Source organism: Macaca nemestrina, chromosome 1, assembly GCF_043159975.1.
Source record: "Macaca nemestrina isolate mMacNem1 chromosome 1, mMacNem.hap1, whole genome shotgun sequence".
NCBI lineage: Eukaryota > Metazoa > Chordata > Mammalia > Primates > Cercopithecidae > Macaca > Macaca nemestrina.
In genome coordinates, this window is record NC_092125.1 from 140,716,603 (window position 1) to 140,743,266 (window position 26,664).

General features: G+C 38.9%; 1 protein-coding gene across 9 annotated transcripts in view; it reads left to right on the forward strand.

The window, feature by feature from the left end:
• The window catches only part of LOC105485393 (ecotropic viral integration site 5), a 288,203-nt gene that overhangs the window by 173,681 nt on the left and 87,858 nt on the right, over positions 1 to 26,664 (forward strand). For all 9 annotated transcript variants that reach the window (XM_011747705.2, XM_011747712.3, XM_011747708.3 and 6 more), the window contains 3 exons: positions 6,327 to 6,461; positions 10,945 to 11,085; positions 12,527 to 12,685. In XM_011747705.2, coding sequence (XP_011746007.1) covers positions 6,327 to 6,461; positions 10,945 to 11,085; positions 12,527 to 12,685 — 435 coding nt within the window. The remainder of the gene's footprint in view (positions 1 to 6,326; positions 6,462 to 10,944; positions 11,086 to 12,526; positions 12,686 to 26,664) is intronic.

Below are 26,664 nucleotides of genomic sequence, written 5' to 3' on the forward strand. Positions count from 1 at the left end.
TAATATTTTGCTCACCTACCTATGAAAAGCACTGTTTGGTTCTGTTAACCAGGCAGTTACTGATTTACAATGGTAAATCAGTCAGACTGTCTCTGGCATTTGCTTATATAGTATATATAGAGATAAACATTTAAAAAATTAATCACACAATTTTTTTTTAAATGTTACTTTTAAGTTCTGGGATACATGTGCAGAATGTGCAAGTTTGTTACATAGGTATACCTGTGTCATGGTGGTTTGCTGCACATACTGACTCATCCTCTGAGTTCCCTCTTCTTCCCCCTCAACCCCCAATAGGCCCTGGTGTGTGTCGTTCTCTTCCCTGTGTCCATGTGTTCTCATTGCTCAACTGCCACTTATGAGTGAGAACATGTGGTGTTTGGTTTTCTGTTCCTGTGTCAGTTTGCTGAGAATGATGGCTTCCATGTCCCTGCAAGAGACATGATCTCATTCCTTTTTATGGCTCCATAGTATTCCATGGTGTTTATGTACCACATTTTCTTAATCCAGTCTATCATTGATGGACATTTGGGTTGATTCCAAGTCTTTTCTATTGTAAACAGTGCTGCAGTAAACATATGTATGCATGTGTCTTTTTGTTTTTTTTTTTTTTTTTTGAGACAGAGTCTCACTCTGTCACACAGACTGGAGTGCAGTGGTGCGATCTCAGCTCACTGCAAGCTCTGCCTCCTGGGTTCACACCGTTCTCCTGCCTCAGCTTCCCCAGCAGCTGGGACTACAGGTGCCCGCCACCATGCCCAGCTAATTTTTTTGCATTTTTAGTAGAGACAGGGTTTCACTGTGTTAGCCACAATGGTCTCTATCTCCTGACCGCGTGATCCACCCACCTCGGCCTCCCAAAGTGCTGGCAACACAGGCGTGAGCCACCGCGCCCGGCCATATGTGTCTTTATAGTAGAATGATTTATATTCTTTTGGGTATATACCCGGTAGTGGGATTGCTAGGTCAAATGGTATTTCTGGTTCTAGAACTTTGAGGAATCGCGCTACTGTCTTCCATGATGGTTGAACTAATTTACATTACCATGAACACTGTAAAAGCATTCCTATCTGTCCACAGCCTCACCAGCATCTGTTGTTTCTCAACTTTTTAATAATTGCCATTCTGATTGGCATGAGATGGTATCTCATTGTGGGTTTGATTTGCATTTCTCTAATGATCAGTGATGTTGAGCTTTTTTTCCTATGTTTTTTGGCCATGTAAATGTCATCTTTTGAGAAGTGTCTCTTCATATCCTTTGCCCACTTTTTGATGGGGTTGTTTTTTTCTTGTAAATTTGTTTAGGTTCCTTGTAGATTCTGTGTTGCTGGAAGTCAGGGACCCTGAATGGAGGGACTGGCTGAAGCCATGACAGAACATAAATTGTGAAGATTTCATGGACATTTATTAGTTCCCCAAATTATTATTTTTATAATTTCTTACACCTGTCTTTACTGCTGTCTCTGAACATAAATTGTAAAGATTTCATGGACACTTATCACTTCCCCAGTCAATACCCTTGTGATTTCCTATGCCTGCCTTTACTTTAATCTCTTAATCCTGTCATCTTCATAAGCTGAGGATGAATGTTGCCTCAGGACCCTGTGATGATTGCGTTAACTGCACAAATTGTTTAACCAATATGAAATCTGTGCACCTTGAAAAAAGAATAGGATAACAGTAATGTTCAGGGAACTAGGGAGATAACCATTAGGTCTGTCTGCCTGAGAGCCAGGTGGGACAGAGGCATAGTTCTCTTCTTTCAACAGCAAATAGGAGAAATATCGCTGAATTCTTTTTCTCAGGAAGGAACATCACTGAGAAAGAGAATGAGTTCCCAAGGGGAGGTCTCAAAAATGGCTGCTTTGGGGACGTCTGTCTTTTACGGTGGTAGATAAGGGATGAAATAAGTGCCCATCTCCCGTAGCACCCCTAGACTTATTAGGATGAGGAAATTCCCACCTAATAAATTTTGGTCAGACCAGTTGTCTGCTCTCAAACCCTGTCTCCTGATAAGATGTTATCAATGACAGTGTGTGCCCGAAACTTCATTAGCATTTTTAATTTTGCGCTGGTCCTGTGATCTCACCCTGCCTCCATTTGCCTTGTGATATTTTATTACCTTGTGAAGCATGTGATCTCTGTGAACCACAACCTATTCGTATGCTCCCTCCCCTTTTAAAAATCACTAATAAAAATTTGCTGGTTTTGTGGCTTGGGGGGCATCATGGAACCTGCCGACATGTGATGTCTTCCCCGGACACCCGGCTTTAAAATTTCTCTCTTTTGTACTCTTTCCCTGTATTTCTGAGACCGGCTGACACTTAGGGAAATAGAAAAGAACCTATATGAAATAACATTGAATTATCGGGGGCTGGTTTCCCCCAATAATTCTGAATATTAGACCTTTGTCAGATGGGTAGATTGCAAAAATTTTTCTCCCATTCTGTAGGTTGCCTGTTCACTCTGATGGTAGTTTCTTTTGCTGTGCAGAAACTCTTTAATTAGATCTCATTTGTCAATTTTGGCTTTTGTTGCAATTGCTTTTGGTGTTTTCATCATGAAGTCTTTCTCCATGCCTATGTCCTGAGTAATACCTTGCCTAGGTTTTATTCTAGGGTTTTTATGGTTTGGGGTTTTACATTTAAGTCTTTAATCCATCTTGAGTAAATTTTTATATAAGGTGTGAGGAAGGGATCCAGTTTCAGTTTGCTGCCAGTTTTCTGAGCACCATTTATTGAATAGGAGTTCCTTTCCCCATTGCTTTTGTCAGGTTTGTCGAAGATCTGATGATTGTAGAAGTGTGGTGTTATTTCTGAGGTCTCTGTTTTGTTCCATTGGTCTGTATGTCTGTTTTGGTACCCGTACCATGCTGTTTTGGTTACCGTAGCCATGTATTATAGTTTAAAGTCAGGTAGCATGAGGCCTGCAGCCTTGTTCTTTTTGCTTGGTTATACAGGCTCTTCTTTGGTTCCATATGAAATTTAAAGTAGTTTTTGTCTAATTCTGTGAAGAATGTCAGTGGTAGTTTGATGGAAATAGCATTGAATCTATGAATTACTTTGGGCAGCTTACAAAATTTTTTTTTTAGAGTTGTGATAAGTGTTACAAAAGAGACAAGAACAGGGTTCCATGAAATGTTTGGGTTCCTGAAAAGAACATATAAATGTCATATCTTGAAGTTAGTTAAAAGCTTAATGTATACTTAAATTCAAGCAATACTTGATATATTTGTGTGGACAACCCTTTTCCTAATTTCAGTTTTTTCCACTTAATAATATGAGAAACTTCCCCCAATACAAATATTTACTTTTTACTGTATTACTCCTATATCCTTAAAATATTGAAGATTTTTTTTAAGCTCAAGAAACAAGCAAAAAGATTACTGAGAACTTTCTAACTTACCTTTACCTTTATAATTTTTGCAACACCAGAAAAGCACATAGGATTGAAAAGCAGACTCTGCTTACTAAAAAGAATTTCTGTCAGTTTCATTGGACTGGGATTGCTGGTATCACAGAAACATTATGAGATTCATTTACATAAATTAACTTGATATAAGTATAGGGAAGTCATCTGTCATTTGTATGCTTTTAAATAAAAGCCCCCCTTGCTGAGACTGCCTGCCATCATAATTGTGGCAGTTGTCATTTGGTAAAACAAATTGCTCAAGTTACTCACTTGAATATGAAATGCACTCTTCTAGGAATTTCTTAATACAAGAACATGTGAGATCTATATGCTTAGATTTTTTTAGAAGTTTGGATTTTTAAAATATTATATCATTGATTTTTAGAACAGTATACATTAAAACAATATATTAAACTCTTCAACACCTATATGGCTTAAAGGTGAGGAACATGGGCTCTGTAATACAAACTCTCAATTAATAGCACTATCAACTGCTGTTTGACCTTGGTGCACCCTATTAGTTTCCTTATTAGTAAGGTAGTAATTGTGGTGAGGGTTAAAGGAGAATATAAAGTGCTTAACTTGTATCTGGCACATAGTAAGTGGTGAGTAGATGTTAGCTGCTGTCATAATTGTCATTTCTGTCAAACATTAAAACGTGTTTATAAAACTTTTTCCCCCTGTGGAAAATAGAATAAATTGAAACTACAGTGGTTAGCTTCAGGCAATTTATAGTTCACAGCAGCATCTTTTCCTTAGATGCTGTGTAATTTGCAATGTGTTAGTTGACTATCATCATGAAGACCTGATAATTAAGAGAATTATATTCTGTAAACTGTGTCAGTGGCAAAACTATTACCTAATACATTTAGAATTATTTTAATCCAGAAGACTAAAATAATATGTTTTAGTGTATAAAAAGCATAAGATACATATTATCCAGAATGACTTGTTATCAGAGCATTTCAGCTCTCTGTAAATTTTATTAATAAAGATTTGTTCCCAACATTACTATAGCCTTTTGTACTTGATTGGATTAGTTGGTATATTCCAATCAAGAGTTCCGTTCTCATATGAGCCTTTGAGTTTGATGTTTTCTTGGGGATCTCCTAATATAAAGTCTTGGCAAACAAACCTGTACTACAGTTGCCAGGGCTTTAAGTTGAGGGCAAAAAAATTCTACCAGTACCCATGAAATAACTATGATCTGATTAAATAAATTATGGCACTTCTAGTTGGGATGTGGTCATTCCAAAAGAATGCCTTTTTCCTAATTGATAGAAGGTAAGTATTTGCTAAGATGATGTATCTGTTGCAGATTCTCTTTTCGTATTGAAATATTGTTTCAATAGTATCAAAATTACTAGAAGAAATAATGTATAATGCATTGAATTAAAGTCCTCATTTGCACATCTTTTTGGGTAACTGGGGCAGGAGAGTACCATGTATTAAGCATCTGGTTATTTTTAATAGTTATAATTTGACATCTAGTTTGTTCCTAACATATTAAAGAGTAAAAATAACTGGGCTTTATTCATGCTAGTTCAGTAGAAGATTGTTTTTTATGACTTTATTTTGTAATTTTGAGTTGCCACATTTTCTTTACTACATGAATTAAATGTGAAGTAATAGACAATTTATTTTAGCAAGTATTTTATAATGATGATTGCATGTTGCTTCTGCACAGAAGCTTTTGTATGGGCACTGGCTTAAAAATGGTGACTTAAGTGTTTGCATCAATATTCATGTTTTATAGAGTAGGAAAGCAAATGGGAACATGGCGTGCTTCCGGGGTTAATTTCTTCGTGCAGCATCTGTGTCTTCTCTGCTTCCAGCAGTTATTTCTATGTATATCTTTTTTTTTTTTTTTCTTTTCTTCTTGAGACAAGAGTCTTGCTCTGTTGCCTGGGCTGGAGTACAGTGGCATGATCTCGGCTCACTGCAACCTCCACCTCCTGGGCTCAAGCCATTCTCCTGCCTCACCCTCCCTAGTAGCAGGGATTACAGATGTGTGCCACCATGCCCAGCTAATTTTTGTAGTTTTAGTAGAGTCAGGGTTTCACCTTGTTGGCTAGGCTGATCTTGAAGTTCTGGCCTCAAGTGATCCACCCACCTCGGCCTCCCAAAGTGCTGGGAAACCATGCATATCTTCTGAAGAAGATTTCTAAGCACAAATACAATTTTGTTATTTTGGAATTTAGATGGTTCACATTATTGTGGGTACCCTGTTTTTTTTCCATTAGATTAAAATATATTTTTGAGTAATGTTTACATGTCTTCTGTAGTACATAATAGTACTATCAAATAGCAATATATAATGTGTCACAGATGTAATTTAAAATTTTCTAATAGCCACATTAAAAGGAGTTTAAAAAAGGTAAAATTAATATTTTTATTTACCTCAGTATATTCAAAATATTATTTTAACATGTAATTGATATAAAAATCATTGAGATTTTTTTATTTCATATTAAGTCTTCAAAATCCAGTTTGTATTTTATACTTAAAACTTGTTTTAATCTTGATTAGCCACATTTCAAATGTTCAGTAGCCACATGTGGCTAATTGCTATCCTATTTATTGTGTGGTGTAGGTCTGTAAAGTCAGAACGAATTCTTTGTGTCTGGATGGATGGACAGATAAAAGGAGATGTTTATCTTGTATGAATCAGATTTGATCAGTGCAATAACTAGTTACCAAAGCCCAATAATGTGGTCGTCTTTATAGATATCAAAGTTGGGCTTTTTTACTCATTGGAAAAGTTAATTGGAGGAGATACATTGGTAATATTGGGTAGATGGAACTTCTCCTATTTAGTTGCCCTTAATATAACTGTATTAGGTAGTTGCATTGTTTTTACTGTATATACATGTTTATACTTCCATGAAATTTCAATGTATGTCTGTAACCTTTAGCATAAATGCAGTTCCAACTACAACGAAGATTTTGTACTACAGCTAGAAAAGGAATTGGTCCAAGCCCGACTGAGTGAAGCTGAGTCTCAGTGTGCACTAAAAGAGATGCAGGATAAAGTCTTGGATATAGAGAAGGTAAGAAACCTACACAAATGCAGTCACTTCCAAATTAGAGGGGATATGTAATATTTGTTAAGTACTTACTGAGCAATTTAATTGACTTGGTGTTTTTATACATTAGAAGCCTTACATGTTAGTTACTAAGAGGAAAAGGAAAAAAAGATTTTTAAAATTGCCAGTTATTCCTTGTTGCCTTCATACTAATCAAAGCCCCATATTTAAGGATAAAAATGGAGATTAGAGCCCTTTTGGAGGAAAACGACCAGAATAATTTTCATAAAAAGAGTATCTAGGCCGGGCGCGGTGGCTCAAGCCTGTAATCCCAGCACTTTGGGAGGCCGAGACGGGCGGATCACGAGGTCAGGACATCGAGACCATCCTGGCGAACACGGTGAAACCCCGTCTCTACTAAAAAATACAAAAAAAAACTAGCCGGGCGAGTGGCGGGCGCCTGTAGTCCCAGCTACTCGGGAGGCTGAGGCAGGAGAATGGCGTAAACCCGGGAGGCGGAGCTTGCAGTGAGCTGAGATCCGGCCACTGCACTCCAGCCTGGGCGACAGAGCGAGACTCCGTCTCAAAAAAAAAAAAAAAAAAGAGTATCTAAATGTTGCAGAAGAGAAACTCGGGTGAAAGAAATTAACTGCTGTCGTCAAATATTGCAATATTTTCATGTGGAAGAGATAGAATAGGACTAATACATAGACATTTCAGGGAAAATTTGATCTGAGTGTAGTTGTTAGAACTGTCCAATCTAGAACAAGTTACCTCAGGATATGTAGGAAGTTCCTTTTAGCCTGAGTGTACTCACAGAAGCTAACTTACTTCTTTTCAAGGATATTGAAGAACATCAAAGATCAGATAAGTAATGGGAATAGAAGAACTTCAGGTTTCTTATAACTTTCAGATTTAAAAGTTCTAGATTACAAACTCTGAATCTCTTGTTTTCTCATCTGTAAATTTATTGGTGGCCTGTGCTCTGTGTCATTAGTTCCTTTTTACTCTTAGGTAATAGCTAGCTACTGAATCCAAAAACCTGATAGATAATGGACATAACAGTCTCAGGTATTTTTAACTATTTTCTTAATGAAATAGGACAAGTGTAACGAGAAACAGTAATGGAATAATTTTGCTGGAAAGCTCCTTGCTATTTTTATATTTCTGGAAAATGTATTCTTTCTATTTGTTGAGGAAAAAAAGCCAGCAAGAGTGCTGAAAGAAATGGCTAACAGAATATTTGGTCTCTAACTTAGGTATATTCTGGGTTACATGATTTAGAGAAGAATCTGTGTCTTGCAGTTAGAAAGATTTTGAATATTTGATAGAAGTGTATTTGGATTCCATTCAAAACTGGATTTCGTAAGTGGCTGTGGTGTTTTTCATTTTTCACATTATAAAGTAGAAAGGAATTTGAAAGGTAGCATGCTTCCTATGGTAATTTCTTCATGCAGCATTCTCTTTTTTTCTGCTTCCAGCAATCTTTTAAATGCATATGCAGTAAATTTTTGGTTTTCAACTGAGAAAATATTTAAAGTCCATCATAAGAATGTGTAATTGGTGAGAATAACTTCATTTCATCATCCCTGTGAGCAGAAATTTGCATGTGTACCATGAAATATTTAGAGATAGAAAATTTCATAGAATCAGGCCTTGAAATCTCAGTGTTACCTCAGTTTACCTGTTTACCTAGGGAGCTTTCCCTAGGACCTAATTTTGGATCTCTTGGTAACTCTCCGGAGAAGTTTGATACTGGGCTACCCTGTGTCCTTTTTATCTTTTAATATGGTGGGAAATTGATCTAAATCTTGTATCCGTGTGCTGGGATAATTGGCTAGCCACATGTAGGAGGATGAAACTGGATCCTCTTCTCTCACATTATACAAAAATCAACTTAAAAGATGGATTAAGGACTTAAACCTAAAACCGGAAACTATAAAAGTTCTAGAAGATAACATTGGAAAAACCCTTCTAGACATTTGCTTAGGCAAGGATTTCATGACCAAGAACCCAAAAGCAAATGCAATTAAAACAAAGATAGATAGCTGGGACCTAATTAAACTAAAGAGCTTTTGCACGGAAAAAGGAACAGTCAGCAGAGTGAACAGACTACCCACAGAGTGGCAGAAAATCTTCACAATCTATATGTCTGACAAAGGACTAAGATCCAGAATCTACAACGAACTCAAATCAGTAAGAAGAAAATACTCTCATCAAAAAGTGGGCTAAGGACATGAATAGACAATTCTCAAAAGAAGATATACAAATGGCCAACAAACATACGAAAATATACTAAACATCGGCTGGGTGCGGTGGCTCACGCCTGTAATCCCAGCCCTTTGGGAGGCCAAAGTGAGTGGATCACAAGGTCAGGAGTTCAAGACCAGCCTTGATAATGATAAAGACTTGGGCAAGATAATGAAACCTTGTGTCTACTAAAAATACAAACAATTCACCAGTTGTGGTGGCAGGCGCCTGTAATCCCAGCTACTCGGAAGGCTGAGGCAGAGAATTGCTTGAACCTGGGAGGCAGAAGTTGCAGTGAGCCAAGATCGTGCCACTGCACTCGAGCCTGGGCTACAGAGGAAGACTCCGTCTCAAAAAAAAAAAAGAAAAAGAAAAGAAAAAGTACTAAACGTCACTAATGATCAGGGAAATGCAAATCAAAACCACAATGTAATACCACCTTACTTCCACAAGATTAGCCATAATCAAAAAAAAAACCAAAAAAAACAGTAGATGTTGGCATGGATGCAATGAACAGGGAACGCTTCTGCACTGCTAGTGGGAATGTAAACTAGTACAGCCACTATGGAAAACAGTGTGGAGATTCCTTAAAGAACTAAAAGTAGAAGTACCATTTGACCCAGCAATCCCACTACTGGGTATCTATCTACCCAGAGGGAAAAAAGGTCATTATTTGAAAAAGATACCTGCACACACATGTTTATAGCAGCACAGATCACAATTGCAAAATCGTGGAACCAATGCAAATGCCCATTGGTCAACAAGTGGATAAAGAAACTGTGATTGATATATATATACACATATATGAGATGGAATACTACTCAGCCATAAAAAGGAATGAATTAACAGCATTTGCACTGTCCTGGATGAAACTGGAGACTATTATTCTAAGTGAAGTAACTCAAGAATGGAAAACCAAACATCGTATGTTCTCACTGATATGTGGGAGCTAAGCTATGAGGACTCAAAGGCATAAGAATAATTCAGTGGACTTTGGGGACTTGAGGGGAAGAGTGGGAGGGGAGTGAGGGATAAAAGACTACAAATAAGGTGCAGTGTATACTGCTTGGGTGATGGGTGGACCAAAATCTCACAAGTCACTACTAAAAAACTTATGTAACCAGATACTGCCTGAACCCTGATAACTTATGGAAAAATATAAATAAATAAATAAGTCTTGTATCCATGAATCAAGTTGTTTAATTTCAGTCATTTCATTTGAATCAATTGTTAAATTGTTTAATTTGTATTAATTTCTTGACTGTTGATGTAAATAGTGACTAATACACAGAGAGTTGATGCGTCTCTCAGAAATAACATACTGAGGAAATACAACAAAAACAGATTTTGGACTACTGTTTTCTATACATATTTAAAAAGTAAATGATGTTCATGCTTTATCTGGAGTCCTGATCAGAGGTTAGTAAGTTTATTGCCATACTGAAAAAATTTTTAATCCTGTTGCTCCGTAACTTTGATTAGTATTTTATTAACAAATCAGAGTTAGATTTCTGTGTTCTCAAAATTAAGTACAGTTCCCCTCATACATTGCTAGTGGAAATGAAAATCTGTACAGCTGCTTTGGAAAAGTTTGGCAGTTTCCTAAAGTTAAACATAGAAAAATTACCATCTGAGCCAACAGTTCTACTCCTAAGTATATCTTAAGAACATTGAAAACCTAAGTCTACACACAAACTTTTGCACCAATGTTCATAGCAACATTATAATAGTCAAAAAGTAGAAACAACCCAAATTTGTATTAACTGATGAATAAATAGATTAAATGTGGTATATCTATACAGTGGAATATCATTTGGCATAAAAAAAAGATTGAACCTTGAAAACGTTGTTCTAAGTGAAGTAAGGTTGTCACAAAAAGCTATAAATACATATGATTTCACTTACAAGAAATGTCCAGGTAGGCAAATTCATGGAAACAAAAAGTAGATTGGTGGTTGCCAGGGGCTGGGGAAATGGGGAATGTAGAATGACTGGTGATGAGTATAGGTTTTCTTTTTTGCATGATCAAAATATTCTGAAATTAGAACATGGTGATGTTTAAACAACCCTGTAAATACTCTGAAAACCACTAGCTCTTGTGTATTTTAAAAGGGTGAGTTTCATAGTTTGTGAATTATATTTCAGTACAGCTGCATAAAATTAACTACATTTAAGTGTGTAACAAAATAGCTGTTATGTGTGCTGTATTTTATTCCTTAATTTTAAAAGTCCCAAATTAAATTTTCTTCTTCTTTAGAGGAATAACTCCCTTCCTGATGAGAATAATATCGCAAGGCTTCAGGAAGAACTCATTGCTGTGAAACTGAGAGAAGCAGAAGCCATTATGGGTTTGAAAGAACTTAGACAGCAAGTCAAGGATTTAGAGGAACACTGGCAGGTATTTTAATATATTTTTTGTGCTTTTTAAAAAGAGAATAAAACCCAAATTTCCAATATGTAAGAGTTTGAAGTACCTGATGACCTACAGTAGGAGATGAGTTTAAAGTGAGAGAGACCCTGTTTAATGTCAAAATTGAGAGTATTTATAAACTGAAAGTGCTCTTAGGCTGTTTCTCTCTCTTTAATTCTTATAATAAAATAAAAGATACAGTAGATATCGGATCATATTTTTGTAATTGTACCGTTGTGCCTTGTATAACTTTTTCTGAAAAACTGTAAAAGTATTCTATATTGTACATATTTTATCTTACGTTGATATTAAGTCCATTGTTGGTTAGTGTGAAACACCAGAAGAGTGACAACATTATAAATTTAGTGTATAAATTAGTAACTTAGTTACCTCACCAAATAAATGACATTTATCTGGTATATGACCACAAATTTATTCATGTATGAGGGAAATGTTGACAAGGAACAAAATACATATTCTATATAAGGACCAAAATTAGGCCTTGACATTGTCATGCCGTTTTTTTAAAACGTGTTTTTACAAAGTATCAGATTGCAATAAACTTGAAATTTTAAAACAAAAAAGACAAAATTTGTACTTTGTCACAGATATTTTGAGAAACACTGCCCTTAACTTCTAACATTCCTTCCTTAAGGATGGCCCCATTTTTTTTTTCTAATTTATTGGGATTTCATTGAAGATAATATGAAAAATCTCTCATTAAAAAAATTACAGTGAAAATTGTATTCTTTTCAAGAATTCATCTGCAGTATATAGAGAAAAAAATTTGAACTATATTTGAGTTTGTGTCCCAGATCTGCACTGGCTGTGTGATACTCCTGAAGTTATTTAATCACAGTGTTATTTTCTTACCTGTGAAAAACCAAAAATGTTACCACATACATTGCCAAATGTTCCCTGGAGGGACAAAATTGCCCCAGTTGGGAACCAATAATGGCAATAATGTGAATGATGCTTTCTAAAATTGTTTAATGTGGTGATCCTGGGCAGTGAATTCTAAAAGTGCCCTTCTTTCTTCTCGGGTCTCTTTTCTCCAATAAATTCTATCTTTTTTTTTTTTTTAAAGTACAGACGAGGTTTCATCATGTTGGCCAGGCTGGTCTCGAACCCCTGACCTCAGGTGATCTGCCTGCCTCGGCCTCCCAAAGTGCTGGGATTACAGGTGTGAGCCACCGTGCCTGGCCAATAAATTCTATCTTAAATATGCTTAAGATCTGCAAAGGTCTTTTTATGAAACCCTTTTATTCAGATGATAATAGTGCCTGATTAATAGGATTTTCTAGGGATTAAATAAAATAATGTGTGGAAAGTGTTTTATATAGCACAGGCCTGAAATAAGTGCTCAGTAATATTAGCTCTGATTTTGATACCGAGAGTACTTGCTGCAATATAATTTTTTATGCTTTAGCGCCACTTAGCTCGTACTACTGGGAGATGGAAAGACCCACCGAAGAAAAATGCTATGAATGAGTTACAAGATGAACTGATGACCATTCGACTTAGAGAAGCTGAAACACAGGCAGAAATAAGAGAAATTAAACAAAAGATGATGGAAATGGAAACACAGGTATGATGGGAAAGCCCAGTATCTTTAAAAAGTATCATTAACTGATCAAGGGTTTGTGCACAGATTGTATCATCTAAAATAGAGATAAAAGGTGAAGATATGAAACTGTATAGACTGCAGTTTTCTAGCCCAAATGAAGATGGCAAAAAATTTTTATATTGGATTTCAGAGGTTTAATCCTTCTTTGACCCATTCAACAAAGTTCAAGCCAGTCAAATTTTATTTGACTTTATTGGGTAAAACTCATAGCATTGCCCTGCTGCATGACTTGAGAAGGAACACTATGTAGAGCAAAATTTTTCAAACTCAACACTTTTAACATTTTTGGCTAGAAGATACTTTGTTTTACGGAGGTGGTCCGTGCGTTGTAGATGTTTAGCAGCATCCCTGGCCTCTACCCACTAGTTGCCAGTAACGTCTCTCCTATCCCAGGTTGTGACGACCAAAAATGTTTCCACATACATTGCCAGATGTCCCCTGGGGGGCAAAATTGCCCCAGTTGGGAACCACTGATGTATACTATAATGTGAATGATGCTTCCTAAAGTTGTTTAATGTGGTGACCCTGGGCAGTAAATTCTAAAATTGCCCTTCTTTCTTCTCAGGTCTCTCTTCTCTCCAATAAATTCTATCTTAAATATATTTAAGATCTGCCAAGGTCTTTTTATGAAGCCCATTTGCATGGTAAAGGCACATTTGGTTTTCATGTGGTACATTTGTTTGGACCATATTCTTACACTCTGTGAATGTTTTTAAAGTATTTATTCAGTCAGTAGGGGGCATAGTTAACTCATACATCATTCTGTATTCCAGTGTGCAAAATGATCATAATCTCAAACATGATGACATGAATATGTAATTTCTTCAAAATAAATATATCTTGTTTTACATTGTTCAAAGTTATTTTCTTATATTTTTCTTGTATTATTCTATATAAAATACTTTCCATGCATTATTTTATTCGGTATAATTAAAATAGGAAGAGGTACACTTGAGATTATGAATAGTAGAAATCTTAAGTTTTACAATGGGAAGTTTTATTTTTGTAATCAGATTTTATTTTAGAATAGATACTAAAGATGAAAACACAGCTTTTAAGCCATTGTTGAGGATTTATTTCACAGTGGGTAGAGGTGAATAAATCAAATCCAACAGACATGGTTTTGAGAACTTGTGAAACACAAAGCACTGCCTCAGCCATTAAAGGACTTACACTTGGGAAATCAGGTATGCACAGACAGTATTTAATATAACTCAGAAATTTGGTAAGTAGAGAGTTAGACAGGAATTATATGGAGACTAAGAGGGGAAAATTAATTTCAACTAGGTGGTTTGGAGAAAGGTTTCCTAAGGAATTTGTGTTGTGCCTAATACTGTCGCTGACTAATAAGTGTGATTTTGGATGGATTTTGCTGGAAGCAGGATGGTATGAAGCACTGGTTCCTAAATGCCAGCCAGTATTTGGACTGGTGATGATCCATGAAATTTTCACATTGATAAATGAAAAAAAACAAAACAAAAAAAATCGTATGGTGTAATGGTGGTGGTGTATAGTAATCTAAAGAGTATTATATCAAACACTCATGTATCCACCATTTAGATTAAGAAATTTGTCCATGTTTATACATGTAACTCCAGTTCTGTCATTTTAAGGACTTTTAGAAAAGTCTGTCAGTGACTATACCTCAATTTATTGATCCACTCTCCTTTTTGCTCTTGCGAACAGTGCTACTCTGAACATTCTTGCTTAGGTTTCCTTGTGTATATCTTCAAGAGTTTCTTAAGTACAAAGGTTCTTATCATTTTTGTGTTTGTCTCTGCCATCAACACTGTTGGCAGTCTGGAACCTGTAGACCCCTTCTTAAAATAATATTTTTTAATGCATAAATCCCAGCCACTTTTATTGAGGTATAGTTATCAAAATACTAAAAACGTATTTGTGATGGAGATCACATACACAGAGATACAACACATTCCCATTGCTCCATTCAGGTTTTTAATATTTTAGATTTAGTTTTTTTTGTTGTTTTTTGTTTTTTGTTTTTTGTTTTTAAGATGGAGTCTTGCTCTGTCTCCCAGGCTGGAGTGTAGTGGCCAGATCTCGGCTCACTGCAACCTCTGCCTCCTGGGTTCAGGCTATTCTCCTGCCTCAGCCTCCTGAGTAATTGGGATTACAGGCGGCCACCACCGTGCCCGGCTAATTTTTGTATTTTTAGTAGAGATGGGGTTTCATCATGCTGGCCAGGCTAGTCTCGAACTCCTGACCTTGTGATCCGCCCACCTCCGCCTCCCAAAGTGCTGGGATTACAGGTGTGAGCTGCCGCGCCCTGCCTAGATTTAGATTTCTTAAGATAAATTGTACTATATTTTTTCCCATCTTAATTTGTTTGTATGTGTTTTTATCTCTGATAAACAGCATATAGATGGTTACTTTTAAAAATACAGTCTGATAAATGATTGTTCAACTCTCAATAGGCTAAAAACTACTGAATATATGTATACTTGAGGGAGGTCAGTTTTATAATATGTGAACTGTATCTCAATAAAGCTATAAAAACTGGCTGGGTGCAGTAGCTCAAGCATGTAATCCCAACATTTTGGGAGGCCAAGGCAGGTGGATCACCTGAGGTCAGGAGTTTGAAACCAGCCTGGCCAACATGGTGAAACCCCATCTCTACTAAAAATACAAAAAAATTAGCCAGGCGTGGTGGCACATGCCTGTAGTCCCAGCTATTCGGGAGGCTGAGGCAGGAGAATCGGTTGAACCCAGTAGGTGGAGGTTGCAGCAGTGAGCCAGGATCACGCCACTGTACTCCTGTCTGGGTGACAGAGCAAGACTCCACCTCAAAGAAAAACAAAAAAAACTAAAAACTAAAAACCATTTAGTCTCATAGTTTCTTTTACCATCATGTTTGGTCTCAGTTTTGTGATTTTATTTGGATGGATATCTGTCACCTTGCTAGCTATTTTGTTTATTCTGTCTGTTCTTTGTTTCTTTATTTTTTTTCTACCTTCTCTTGGATTTATTAGATATTTATTGTGATTCCATTTTTATCTTCACATTTGACTTATTTATTTATACATCTTTCAAGAGTTTTTTTAGTGGTTGTTCTGGGTTTTACAATAAATAGAGTGTACCTTCAAATAATAAATTATAAATAATAAATGAATAAATATTACACTTCATGTGTAATCTAAGGCTCTTTCAACAGTGTATTTTCAAATCTTTCTACCTCTTTTGTGAAATTGTCATACATTTTACATATTGTCCAAACATATATACTACTAATTTTGCATTAAAGTTATCTTTCATAGAAATTGAAAAACTTTTAATGAAATGTGTTTTTCCTTCAAGATATTCTGTTTCAGCACTCTGTGCAGATCCAAGTTTCTGTCTGGTATCTTATTTTTTCTGCTGTAAGAACTTCTTTTATCATTTTCTTTAGTGCTGGTTTTTGTTTGAGAAAATGTTTATTTCTTCAATTTTAAAAGATATATTTGCAGGATATTGAATTCTGCCTTGACAGTTTTGTTCTTATAAAACTTTAAATCACTCTACTATCTTCTTGTCAGAAACCATGCCAGCCAGCACTGTGTTGTAATTCTTATTTTTGTTCCTCAACATGTAACGTATTTTTTCCTCTGGTTGCTTTCAAGCTTTTCTCTTTATAGCAGGTTGAATATGATATACCTAGATCTGTTTTTTTTTTCTCTGAGTTTCTTTGATTTATAGATTTGTGTATGCCATAAATTTTGGAAAATTCTTGGTTGTTATTTCTTTTTTTTTTTTTTTAAGATGAAGTTTCACTCTTGTTGCCCAGGCTAGAGTGCAATGGCGTGATCTCGGCTCACTACAACCTCTGCCCCCTGGGTTCAAGCCATTCTCCTGCCTCAGCCTCCCAAGTAACTGGGATTACAGGCATGTGACACCAAGCATGGCTAATTTTGTATTTTTAGTACAGACGGGGTTTCTCCCTGTTGATCAGACTGGTCTCAAACTCCTGACCTTAGGTGATCCGCTGGTCTCGGCCTCCCAAAGTTCTGGGATTACAGGCGTGAGCCACCATGCCCGGCCCTTGGTTGTTATTTCTTCAAGTATTTCTTCTCACGCTCTCTTCTTCAGGGGTTTCAATTATACATATGTTAGATTGTTCAAGGTTGTCTGACAACTCTTTGTTGCTCTGTTCTTTTTGTCCCTATTATTTTTCTCTTTCTGTTTTCAGTTTCCATTGACTAAAACATTTTTGCTGACAAGTTATTAAGTTCACTCATTCTTTACATTGCTTTGTGGAGTTGTTTGATGAGCCACTGAAGGCATTCTTTACATCTGTTACCATTTTTCATTTCTAGCTTTTCTTTAAAAAAAAAATTTTTTTTTCAAAGAGAAAAGGTCTCACTGTGTTGCCCAGGCTGGTCTCGAACTCCTGAGCCCAGTGATCCTCCCACCTCAGCCTCCCCAAAGTGCTAGGATTACAGCCACGAACCACTGTGCCTAGCCCATCTCTAGCTTTTCTTTTTGACTCACAGTTTTCATTTTTCTGCTGATATTACCTGTCTAATCTTATATGATTTTCACCTTTACCTTAGAGCCTTTAGTATAGTAATCACAGTTATTTTAAATTCTCTGTCAGCTATTGTATTAGTCAGGGTTCTCTAAAGGGACAGAACTAATAGGATATATATATATAAAGGGGAGTTTATTTAAAGTATTAACTTACACGATCACAAGGTCCCACAATAGGCTGTCTATAAGCTGAAGAGCAAGGAGAGCCAGTCCAAGTCCCAAAACCGAAGAGCTTGAAGTCCAGTATTCGAGGACAGGAAGCATCCAGCATGGGGGAAATATATAGGCTGGGCCAGGCTCTCCTTTTCACATTTTTCTGCCTGCTTTATATCCGCTGGCAGCTGATTAGATTGTGCCCATCAGATAAGGGTGGATCTACCTTCCCCAGCCCACTGACTCAAATGTTAATCTCTTTTGGCAACACCCTCACAGACACACCGAGGATCAATACTTTGTATTGATCTTGGATATTAACTCAATATTAACCATCACAAGTCCGTCTTTTGTCAACTTGAACCTATGCACATCTCCTGAGATCATACATAATCTTCAAATAAAGACAATAATGCGGTAATAATTACACCTAACGTAATACAGCTATCCTTTGTACAACCGGAAATGCACCAATCCCCGACTCAAAAACTATTACATAAAGTTAACAATACTTAAATGCTGATATGAAGTCAATAAATCTTGTGTCACATGATAAAATATATTTTCTTAGTACAAATTACATACACAAACATGATTTTAACAAAAGGAGGAAATACTCATGACTATTACAGTCCTTGTTTCTGCAGCTGGTCACGTAGTGGTATCTGGTATTGATGACTGCCTTCTATTACCCATTCTGTATTCCCTTTGCTTTCAGCAAGCAGCTCAGCGGGTTGTGTTTTTTTTCCTGGTGGAGTGACCCAAACCTTCATTCCTGAGGGGTCTGGGCCATTTGTATTCCTGCCTGGTTTGGGATGTTGTAGTTTCCCATTGACCTGAATCACAGGGCATGGTAATACTAAGATGCCCTGATGGATCTCCTGTATTCCATGCATACTCTTCCTTACCTCTGTTGTGCAGTAGTAGGCTGATTTCGTCTTGATTGTCTGGGTCAGTCATCCCAGCCAACACTGTAACTCCTTTCTTAACCTGTTGACTTAAAGGTAGCAGGAGCCCAAAATGTCCAGGTGGCAATCTTAACTTCCAGTTTAATGGAGTTGTTGTTGTGTCTTCTGGTGGTAGCGTTCCTCACTCTGGAACTAAGACCTGTAGGCCAGCAGAATTAATGTTGAGGGAATAGGAAGCAAAAATTTTGCTAGTGGATCACTAGGGGTGATGGTGAGTCGTGCCACTTCTACTTCCACCCCTTGATTCCTGGACCCGTGAATCCTGGCTATGGGAGAAACAGTACCATATATTGGATGCTGATTCAGAGCATACACGGCCTTCTGGAGACCTTTGGCCCAGCCCTGCAAAGTGTTGTCACCTAGTTGACATTGTAATTGTGACTTCAAAAGGCCATTCCACCATTCTATCCATCCAGCTGCTTCAGGATGATGGGGAACATGGTAAGATCAGTGAATTCCATAAACGTGAGCCTACTGCCACACTTCTTCGGCCATAAAGTGAGTGCCTTGGTCAGAGGCAATGCTGTGTGGAATACCATGACAGTGGTTAAGGCATTCCGTGAGTCAACAGATGGTAGTCTCGGCAGAAGCATTACGTGCAGGATAGGTAAACCCATATCCAGAGTAAGTGTCTGTTCCAGTGAGGACAAACCTCTGCCCTTTCCATGATGGAAGAGGTCCAATATAATCAACCTGCCACCGGGTAGCTAGCTGATCACCCTAAGGAATGGTGCCATATCAAGGGCTCAGTGTTGGTCTCTGATGCTGGCAAGTTGGGCACTCAGCAGTGGCTGTAGCCAGGTCAGCCTTGGTGAGTGGAAGTCCATGTTGCTGAGAGCATGTGTAACCTCCATCCGTGCCACCATGGCCACTTTGTTCATGGGCTTATTGGGCGACAGTGGGTGGCTGGGAAAAGAAACTGAGGGGTGTCCTCAGAAGGGGTCATCCTATCCACTCAATTATTAAACTCCTCCTCTGCTGAGGTCACCCGTTGGTGGGCACTCACATGGGATATAAATGTCTTCACAGTTTTTGGCCACTCAGAGAAGTCCATCCACATACCTCTTCCCCAGATTTCTTTGTCACCAATTTTCCAATCATGCTTCTTCCAAGTCCCTGACCAGCCAGCCAAACCATCAGCTACATGAATCATTGTTTACTCGCACATCTGGCCAGTTATCCTTCCATGCAAAGTGCATAGCCAGGTGCACTGCTCAAAGTTCTGCCCAGTGGGAAGATTTACCTTCACCGCTGTCCTTCAGGGATGTCCTAGAAAGGGGCTGTAGTGCTGTGGCTGTCCACTTTCAGGTGGTTCCTGCATATCGTGCAGAAACATCTGTGAACCAGGCCCTGGTCTTCTCTTCCTCTGTTAGCTGATCGTAGGGAACTCCCCATGAGGCCATCAGTGCAGGCTGGGGGAGAGAAGACAGGGTGACAGGAGTGGAGACCATGGGCATTTGAGCTACTTCCTCATGGAATTTACTTGTCCCTTCAGGACCTGCTCAGGCCTAATCACGTGTATACCACTTCCATTTGATGATGGAGTGCTGCTGTGCACAGCCCACTTTATGACTAGATGGGTCAGAAAGTACCCAGTTCATGATATACAGTTCAGGTCGCATGGTGACTTGATGACCCATAGTCAGTTCGTGACTATGATGAACCATGGTTCCGTTTCCACCAAAGCCCAATAACAGGCCAACAGCTGTCTCTCAAAAGGAGAGTAGTTGTCTGCAGAAGATGGCAGGGTCTCGCTCCAAAATCCTAGAGGTCTCTGCTGTGACTCACCTGTAGGGGCCATGAATCTCTGTTTTTGTAATTCAAATTAGTATTTTGTCCATTCGACCTAGAAGTTTTCTGCTTGTATAAATTAAGTAGGAATCCTGCAGGCTTCCTATCAATTTCACTTCTAGGAACACCATGATTAGTTAGCCAATGCCAGAGTTCCAAACAAGTCAGACTATTTTGATTGCCCGTTTGCCGCTGCTGTTCATTACAGTAGCTACGTCCACCTTGCCGTTGATGGTTAAGTACTGTCACTTGGCCGCTGCCACCTTGGGATTCAATTATTCCCTTTGTATTTAAATTTTGTAGTTGAGTAACTACAGTTCCCACCGTTAGATCTGACATACTGCGAAGAGCAATTACAGGGCTCTTCAAAGATGCAGGTGCTGCCCTCACAAATCTATTTCAAAAGGCATTGGTCAAGAGTATGTCTTCTGGACCCTCCCAGCTGAGATGAGTAGGTCTAAAGTGACTAATCGACTCCACCATCCCAATCTCCCTAAACCTTTGGATCCCATCCTCTACATTAAACCAAGGGAGAGGCCGGGCGTGGTGGCTCAAGCCTGTAATCCCAGCACTTTGGGAGGCCAAGACGGGCGGATCACGAGGTCAGGAGATCGAGACCATATTGGCTAACACGGTGAAACGCCGTCTCTACTAAAAAAATACAAAAAACTAGCCAGGCGAGGTGGTGGGCGCCTGTAGTCCCAGCTACTCAGGAGGCTGAGACAGGAGGATGGTGTAAACCCGGGAGGCGGAGCTTGCAGTGAGCTGAGATCCGGCCACTGCACTCCAGCCTGGGCGACAGAGCGAGACTCCGTCTCAAAAAAAAAAAAACCCAAGGGAGATCAGGAGTTTCCAGCTCACTCACTGTGAACCATCTTCTAATCCATCTTTCAGCCAAGAAAATAAACTATTAGAACCTTTTTTAACCCCCAGAGTTGCAACATTAAATGCTGAGTCCCTACTTAGTGGGTCCAAATCAATAAATTCAGCCTGATCCAACTCTGTTCCTTTCACCATTATCCCATACCCTTAATATCCATTCCCATGGCCTGTTTTCCAGATTTCTGTTTATATAAATTAGAGAACTCAAACATTTTTTTTTCAAATGTAGCACACCTCATGGGTCACACTGTCAACCTCACCTCTAGGGGCCCACTGAGACTTTAACCTAGCTATAGGTCTAGAAGCAAACAGGTGTTGGGGGTGGCTCCTGAGAAGAATCAACATTATCTTGCCTGGCAACTTCCTCAGGGGAGGGCATCAATGTTGCCTCAGGCAGTGCAGGGTTCATTTCCTCAGACCAAGGTGGAAAGGCTGATGGCAGCATGGGTCGGGAAGGGGTTGTTACCACTACTAGGGATGGGGAAGCTGTTCCTTCTGATAAAAAAGGTTCATCTGAGTTTACAAACTCAGTGTCCCCAGCTTCATCAGGGTCCTCCCACACATCCCCATTCCAAGTTTTAGGGTCCCATTGTTTTCCAATCAATGCCTTCACTTTAACAGTAGACACCTGACAAGGCTGTGCATGCATCTTTCGTTGCAGGTCAGCCACTCTCATGAAGAGCTTGTGACTGTCTACTCTCATTCAAGGCAGTCTTAGCAGATTTGAGGCTTAGTATCTGCTTCTGAAGCTGGGAGACAGAATCCCTGAGTTAATCATTTTCTTTCATCACTTTGTTCAGTGAACTTAGGAGCAACCAACCAACTTCATTACATCCCTTGGTTCTCCACATATAGTGAACGGTATTATGTATAGAGTCACTAAATTGCTTGCCTCTCACAAATAGTAAATCAGGAGTGTCAAATGCACTTATTTTGCATAACTCTAAACAGTTCATGCCAAGAAGTATCAGTGTGCTTCATACTATTAGAAGTAGAGTCCTTAGCATTTTTGGGTCTTATCATATTAAGTAGCCAACTCCAGAAACCCCCAAACCAATGAAATAACTCCATCCTTAATATTCTGTTCCTCTAGAACCACTCCTGGTACCAATATCTGTATTAGTCAGGGTTCTCTGGAGGGACAGAACTAATAGGATATATACAGGAATAATATATATATATATAAAACATATGTAATATGTTATATAATGTTATATAATATGTATGTTATATATAAATGCACATATATATAACTCCTATATATATACATATACATATATATGTATATAGGAGTTTATTAAGTATTAACTTACACGATGGCAAGGTCCCACAATAGGCCATCTGCAAGATGGGGAGCAAGAAAAGCCAGTCTGAGTTCCAAAACTGAAGAACTTGAAGTCTGATGGTGGAGGGCAGGAAGCATCCAGCATGGGACAAAGATGTAGGCTGGGAGGCTGGGCCAGTCTCTCCTTTTCACATTTTTCTGCCTGCTTTATATTGGCTGGCAGCTGATTAGATTGTGCCCACCAGATTAAGGGTGGATCTGCCTTTCCCATCCCACTGACTCAAATGTTAATCTCTTTTGGCAGCACCCTCACAGGTACACACGGGATCAATACTTTGTATCCTTCGATCCAATCAAGTTGACACTCAGTATTAACCATCACAGATATTTTTAACATCTGTGTCATATGTAATGCTGGTTCTGTTGATTGCTTTGTCTCTTGGGAGTGCTTTGTTTTTCCTTGCCTTTTGCTATGCTTTGTAATTTTTTTTTTTTTTTTTTTTTTTTGAGACGGAGTCTTGCTCTGTCGCCCAGGCTGGAGTGCAGTGGCTGGATCTCAGCTCACTGCAAGCTCCGCCTCCCGGGTTTAGGCCATTCTCCTGCCTCAGCCTCCCAAGTAGCTGGGACTACAGGCACCTGCCACCTCGCCTGGCTAGTTTTTTGTATTTTTTAGTAGAGACGAGGTTTCACCGTGTTAGCCAGGATGGTCTCGATCTCCTGACCTCATGATCCGCCCGTCTTGGCTGCCCAAAGTGCTGGGATTACAGGCTTGAGCCACCGCGCCCGGCCCAGCTTTGTAATTTTTTTTGTTGAAGGCTGGATAGCTTATGTAGGATTGCGGACTAAGTCAAATAGTTTTTCTGCCTGGAAATGGGCACATTTTTCCTTCTGCTAGGCCTTTAATGTGGGAGATTGCAGTTAATATAGTCCAGAGATGGGCTGACTTTGAGGTTTGTTGTTTCTGTGGTTATCGTCAGTGCACCACAGGCTTCAAATTCCCTTAGCAATACCTTATTTTTCCCTTAGCAATACCTTATTTTTAGAGTAGGAGCTGGTTTGCCAGAGGGATTTTGTGTCTTTAGGTCTTCCCTTTGCATAACACTTTAAAAGGGTCTGTCTTCAGCAGTATTCCATTTGTTACTTATTACAGAAGAGTTGGAGGGGCAACAGTGTTTTCTATTGTTCTGATGAAGTCTCAGTCTTAGACAGGCACAGTGGCTAATGCCTATAATCCCCAGGACTTTGGGAGGCCCAGGCAGGAGGATCAGTTGAGGCCAGGAGCTTGAGACCAGCCTGGGCAACATAGTGAGACCTTGTCTCATATAAAAATTTTTAAAAATCAACCAGGCGTGGTAGTATGTCCCAGCTCTCAAGTAGTCCCAGCTACTTGAGAGGCTGAGGTGGGAGGATCGCTTGAGCCCAGGAGTTTGAGGCTGTAGTGAACTATAACACCACTGCAGTCCAGCCTAAGCCACTCCAGCCTAAACCACAAAGCAAGATCCTGTTTCTAAATTAAAAAAAAGAAATGGCCGGGCATGGTGGCTCACACCTGTAACCCCAGCACTTTGGGAGGCTGAGGTGGGTGGATCACCTGCGGTCAGGAGTTTGAGGCCAGCATGGTGAAACCCCATCTCTACTAAAAATACAAAAATTAGCCAGACGTGGTGGCGTACACCTGTAATCCCAGCTACTTGGGAGGCTGAGACAGGAGAATCACTTGAATCTGGGAGGCAGAGGTTGCAGTGAGCCAAGGTCGCACCATTGCACTCCAGCCTGGGCAACAAGAGTGAAACTCTGTGAAAAAAATAAATAAATAAAGTAAAAAATAAACAAATTCAGTCTTAGGCTTCATTATGTCCTTTGATCTGGTGCATTTGGTCTTTAGTGCTCCTGCCTACCCCTAGATGTAGTCCTAGGCACAAAACGCAGTTCTGCCCTTCCCTAAGATGCAGTGGCTTTCACCAGTGCCCCAAAGACAATAGTTGGCCCTGATCCACACAGATTAAAGCATATATTCCCTAGAGGAGACAGGCAAAGTTTAGCACCTTCCCATAGTGACTGCTGTTCCCCTTCCTGAATCCTGTATCATGAAGGTTTTTTCCTCAAGACTCTCACCAGTCTTTTTTGTGTGTACCTGTTGGAGTACCTGAAGAAAAGTGTGCAAGAGTTTATGAACTTAGGCTCTAAGTCTGCTGCCTCCTGAGCCTCCACACTGTCTAGCCAGCCAATACTTAGCTTCCACCAGTTTGATATTTATTCTAGCTGTATCATTCTTAGCTTGTGGCTGCATCTGCTCTGCCCCAGGTGAGAAAGTGCTTAAATCCCATTGCATCTCTCCTGGGAGGCTCTGGGGTTGAACTTAGAGTTTGGCTGGCTTTTTTTCTTTTCCTTTTTTTTTTTTTTTTTTTGAGATGGAGTGGAATGATCTCGGCTCGCTGCAACTTCCGCCTCCCAGGTTCAAGCAATTCTTCTGCCTCAGCCTCCTGAGTAGCTGGGACTACAGGCGCCCACCACCATGTCTGACTAATTTTTTTTTTTTTTTTTGTATTTTTAGTAGAGACAGGGTTTCACCGTGTTAGCCAGGATGGTTTCAATCTCCTGACCTTGTGATCTGCCTGCCTCAGCCTCCCAAAGTGCTGGGATTACAGGTGTGAGCCACTGCGCCCGGCCCACTTTCTTAAAGTAAATTTACTTTTTTCTTGTGTGATAGTTTAGCTCAGTATACTACTCTAGGGTGAAGTTTCTTTTTTAAGCATTATGAATTTTTGCTGTTGAAATATCTGCTAGACATTTCATTACCCTTCCTTTATAGGTCTCAGTTTTTCCCTTGATTTGCCTCTTTAGCATTCTAAGTTTTGTTACAGTGTATCTTGGTAGGGATTTATTTGTTTTTATCCTGGTTGGAACTAATCGTGTTTCCTAAAGTGTAGATTTATATCTTTTGTTTCTTAAATTGTAAAAAATTCTCAGCTATTACCATCTCTTAAACCATCGTATCTCACTTTTTTTTTTACTATTTATCCTGCAACCCCTATTAGGTTTGGACCTATTTTGGACCTTATTCTCTTTTCTGTGTCTAATGACCTCTTCTGGGACACTAATTATTTTTTCAGTACAGCTAATCTCCAGTCTAACCCATTCATTGAATTCAGTGGCTGTATTTATAGAAATTTTCTTTGGTTATTTTTCTGATTTGCTTAATGTTTTTTTGATAGTGACTTGTTCTTTGCTTATGTTTTGGCATCTTCCTTTTATGTCATTAATATTGTAATTTTAAACATAACCTATGTTATATAAAGTCCTATAATTTTTTATCTTTAGAGTTCTTAAAATATATTTTTTTCTGCTGTCTCTCACTCATGGTCAATAATTGGGTTTCATGTGTATTATTTATCAACCATAATGTGGAATTATGGTCTTGTGTTCAGGGATGCAGGGAGGGGTTTTATCTGTGGAAATTTATTTGCAGCTTATGTCAAAGATGTGTCCCTCTGAAGTGTAGTTATTTGTTTGATGGTAGCAGGTAAGACAGTAAAAAGAGGCTGTGATACATTTTGAATACAGTGCTAAGAAGTTTACTTAATTTTGTAGACAGACTTATTTGTTGATTCAAAATGAGAAAGAGGCCAGGTGCAGTGACTCCTGCCTGTGATTGCAGGATTTTGGGAGACCAAGATGGGAGGATCACTTGAGTTCAGGAGTTCAAGGCTGGCCTGAGCAACATAGCAAGACCTCATCTCTACTAAAAATTAAAAAAATTATCTGGGCGTGGCAGCACATGCCTGTGGTCCCAGCTATTCAGGAGGCCGAGGTGGGAGGATAGCTTGAGCCTGGAAGATTGAAGCTACAAGTGAGCTATGATTGTGCCTCTGTTCTCTAGCCTGGGCAACACAGCAAGCTCCTGTGAGATGATATCTTAAAAAAAAAAAAAAAAGAATGAGAAAGACTACAGTATGTGTTACAGGAAGATAAGTAAAAGTAAAGATAAAGAAAGTTTTAAGTGGTTGAACATTTTGGAGTTTACATCTGTTAGATGACCTACATTTTTTCATTAAAACTAGAGGCAGGGTCTTTTTCATAGGGTGAGGTAAAGTAGGTATAATAATGGCAACAACTGAACATTTATTAAGTATCTAAAATTTCCTGGGTGCAGTGGCTCACGCCTGTAATCTCCCAGCACTTTGGGAGGCTGAGGCAGGTGGATTACTTGAGGTTAGGAGTTCAAGATCTGCCTGGCCAACATGGTGAAATCCTGTCTCTGCTAAAATACAAAAATTAGCCGGGCATAGTGGTGGATGCCTGTAATCCCAGCTACTTGGGAGGCTGAGGCAGGAGAA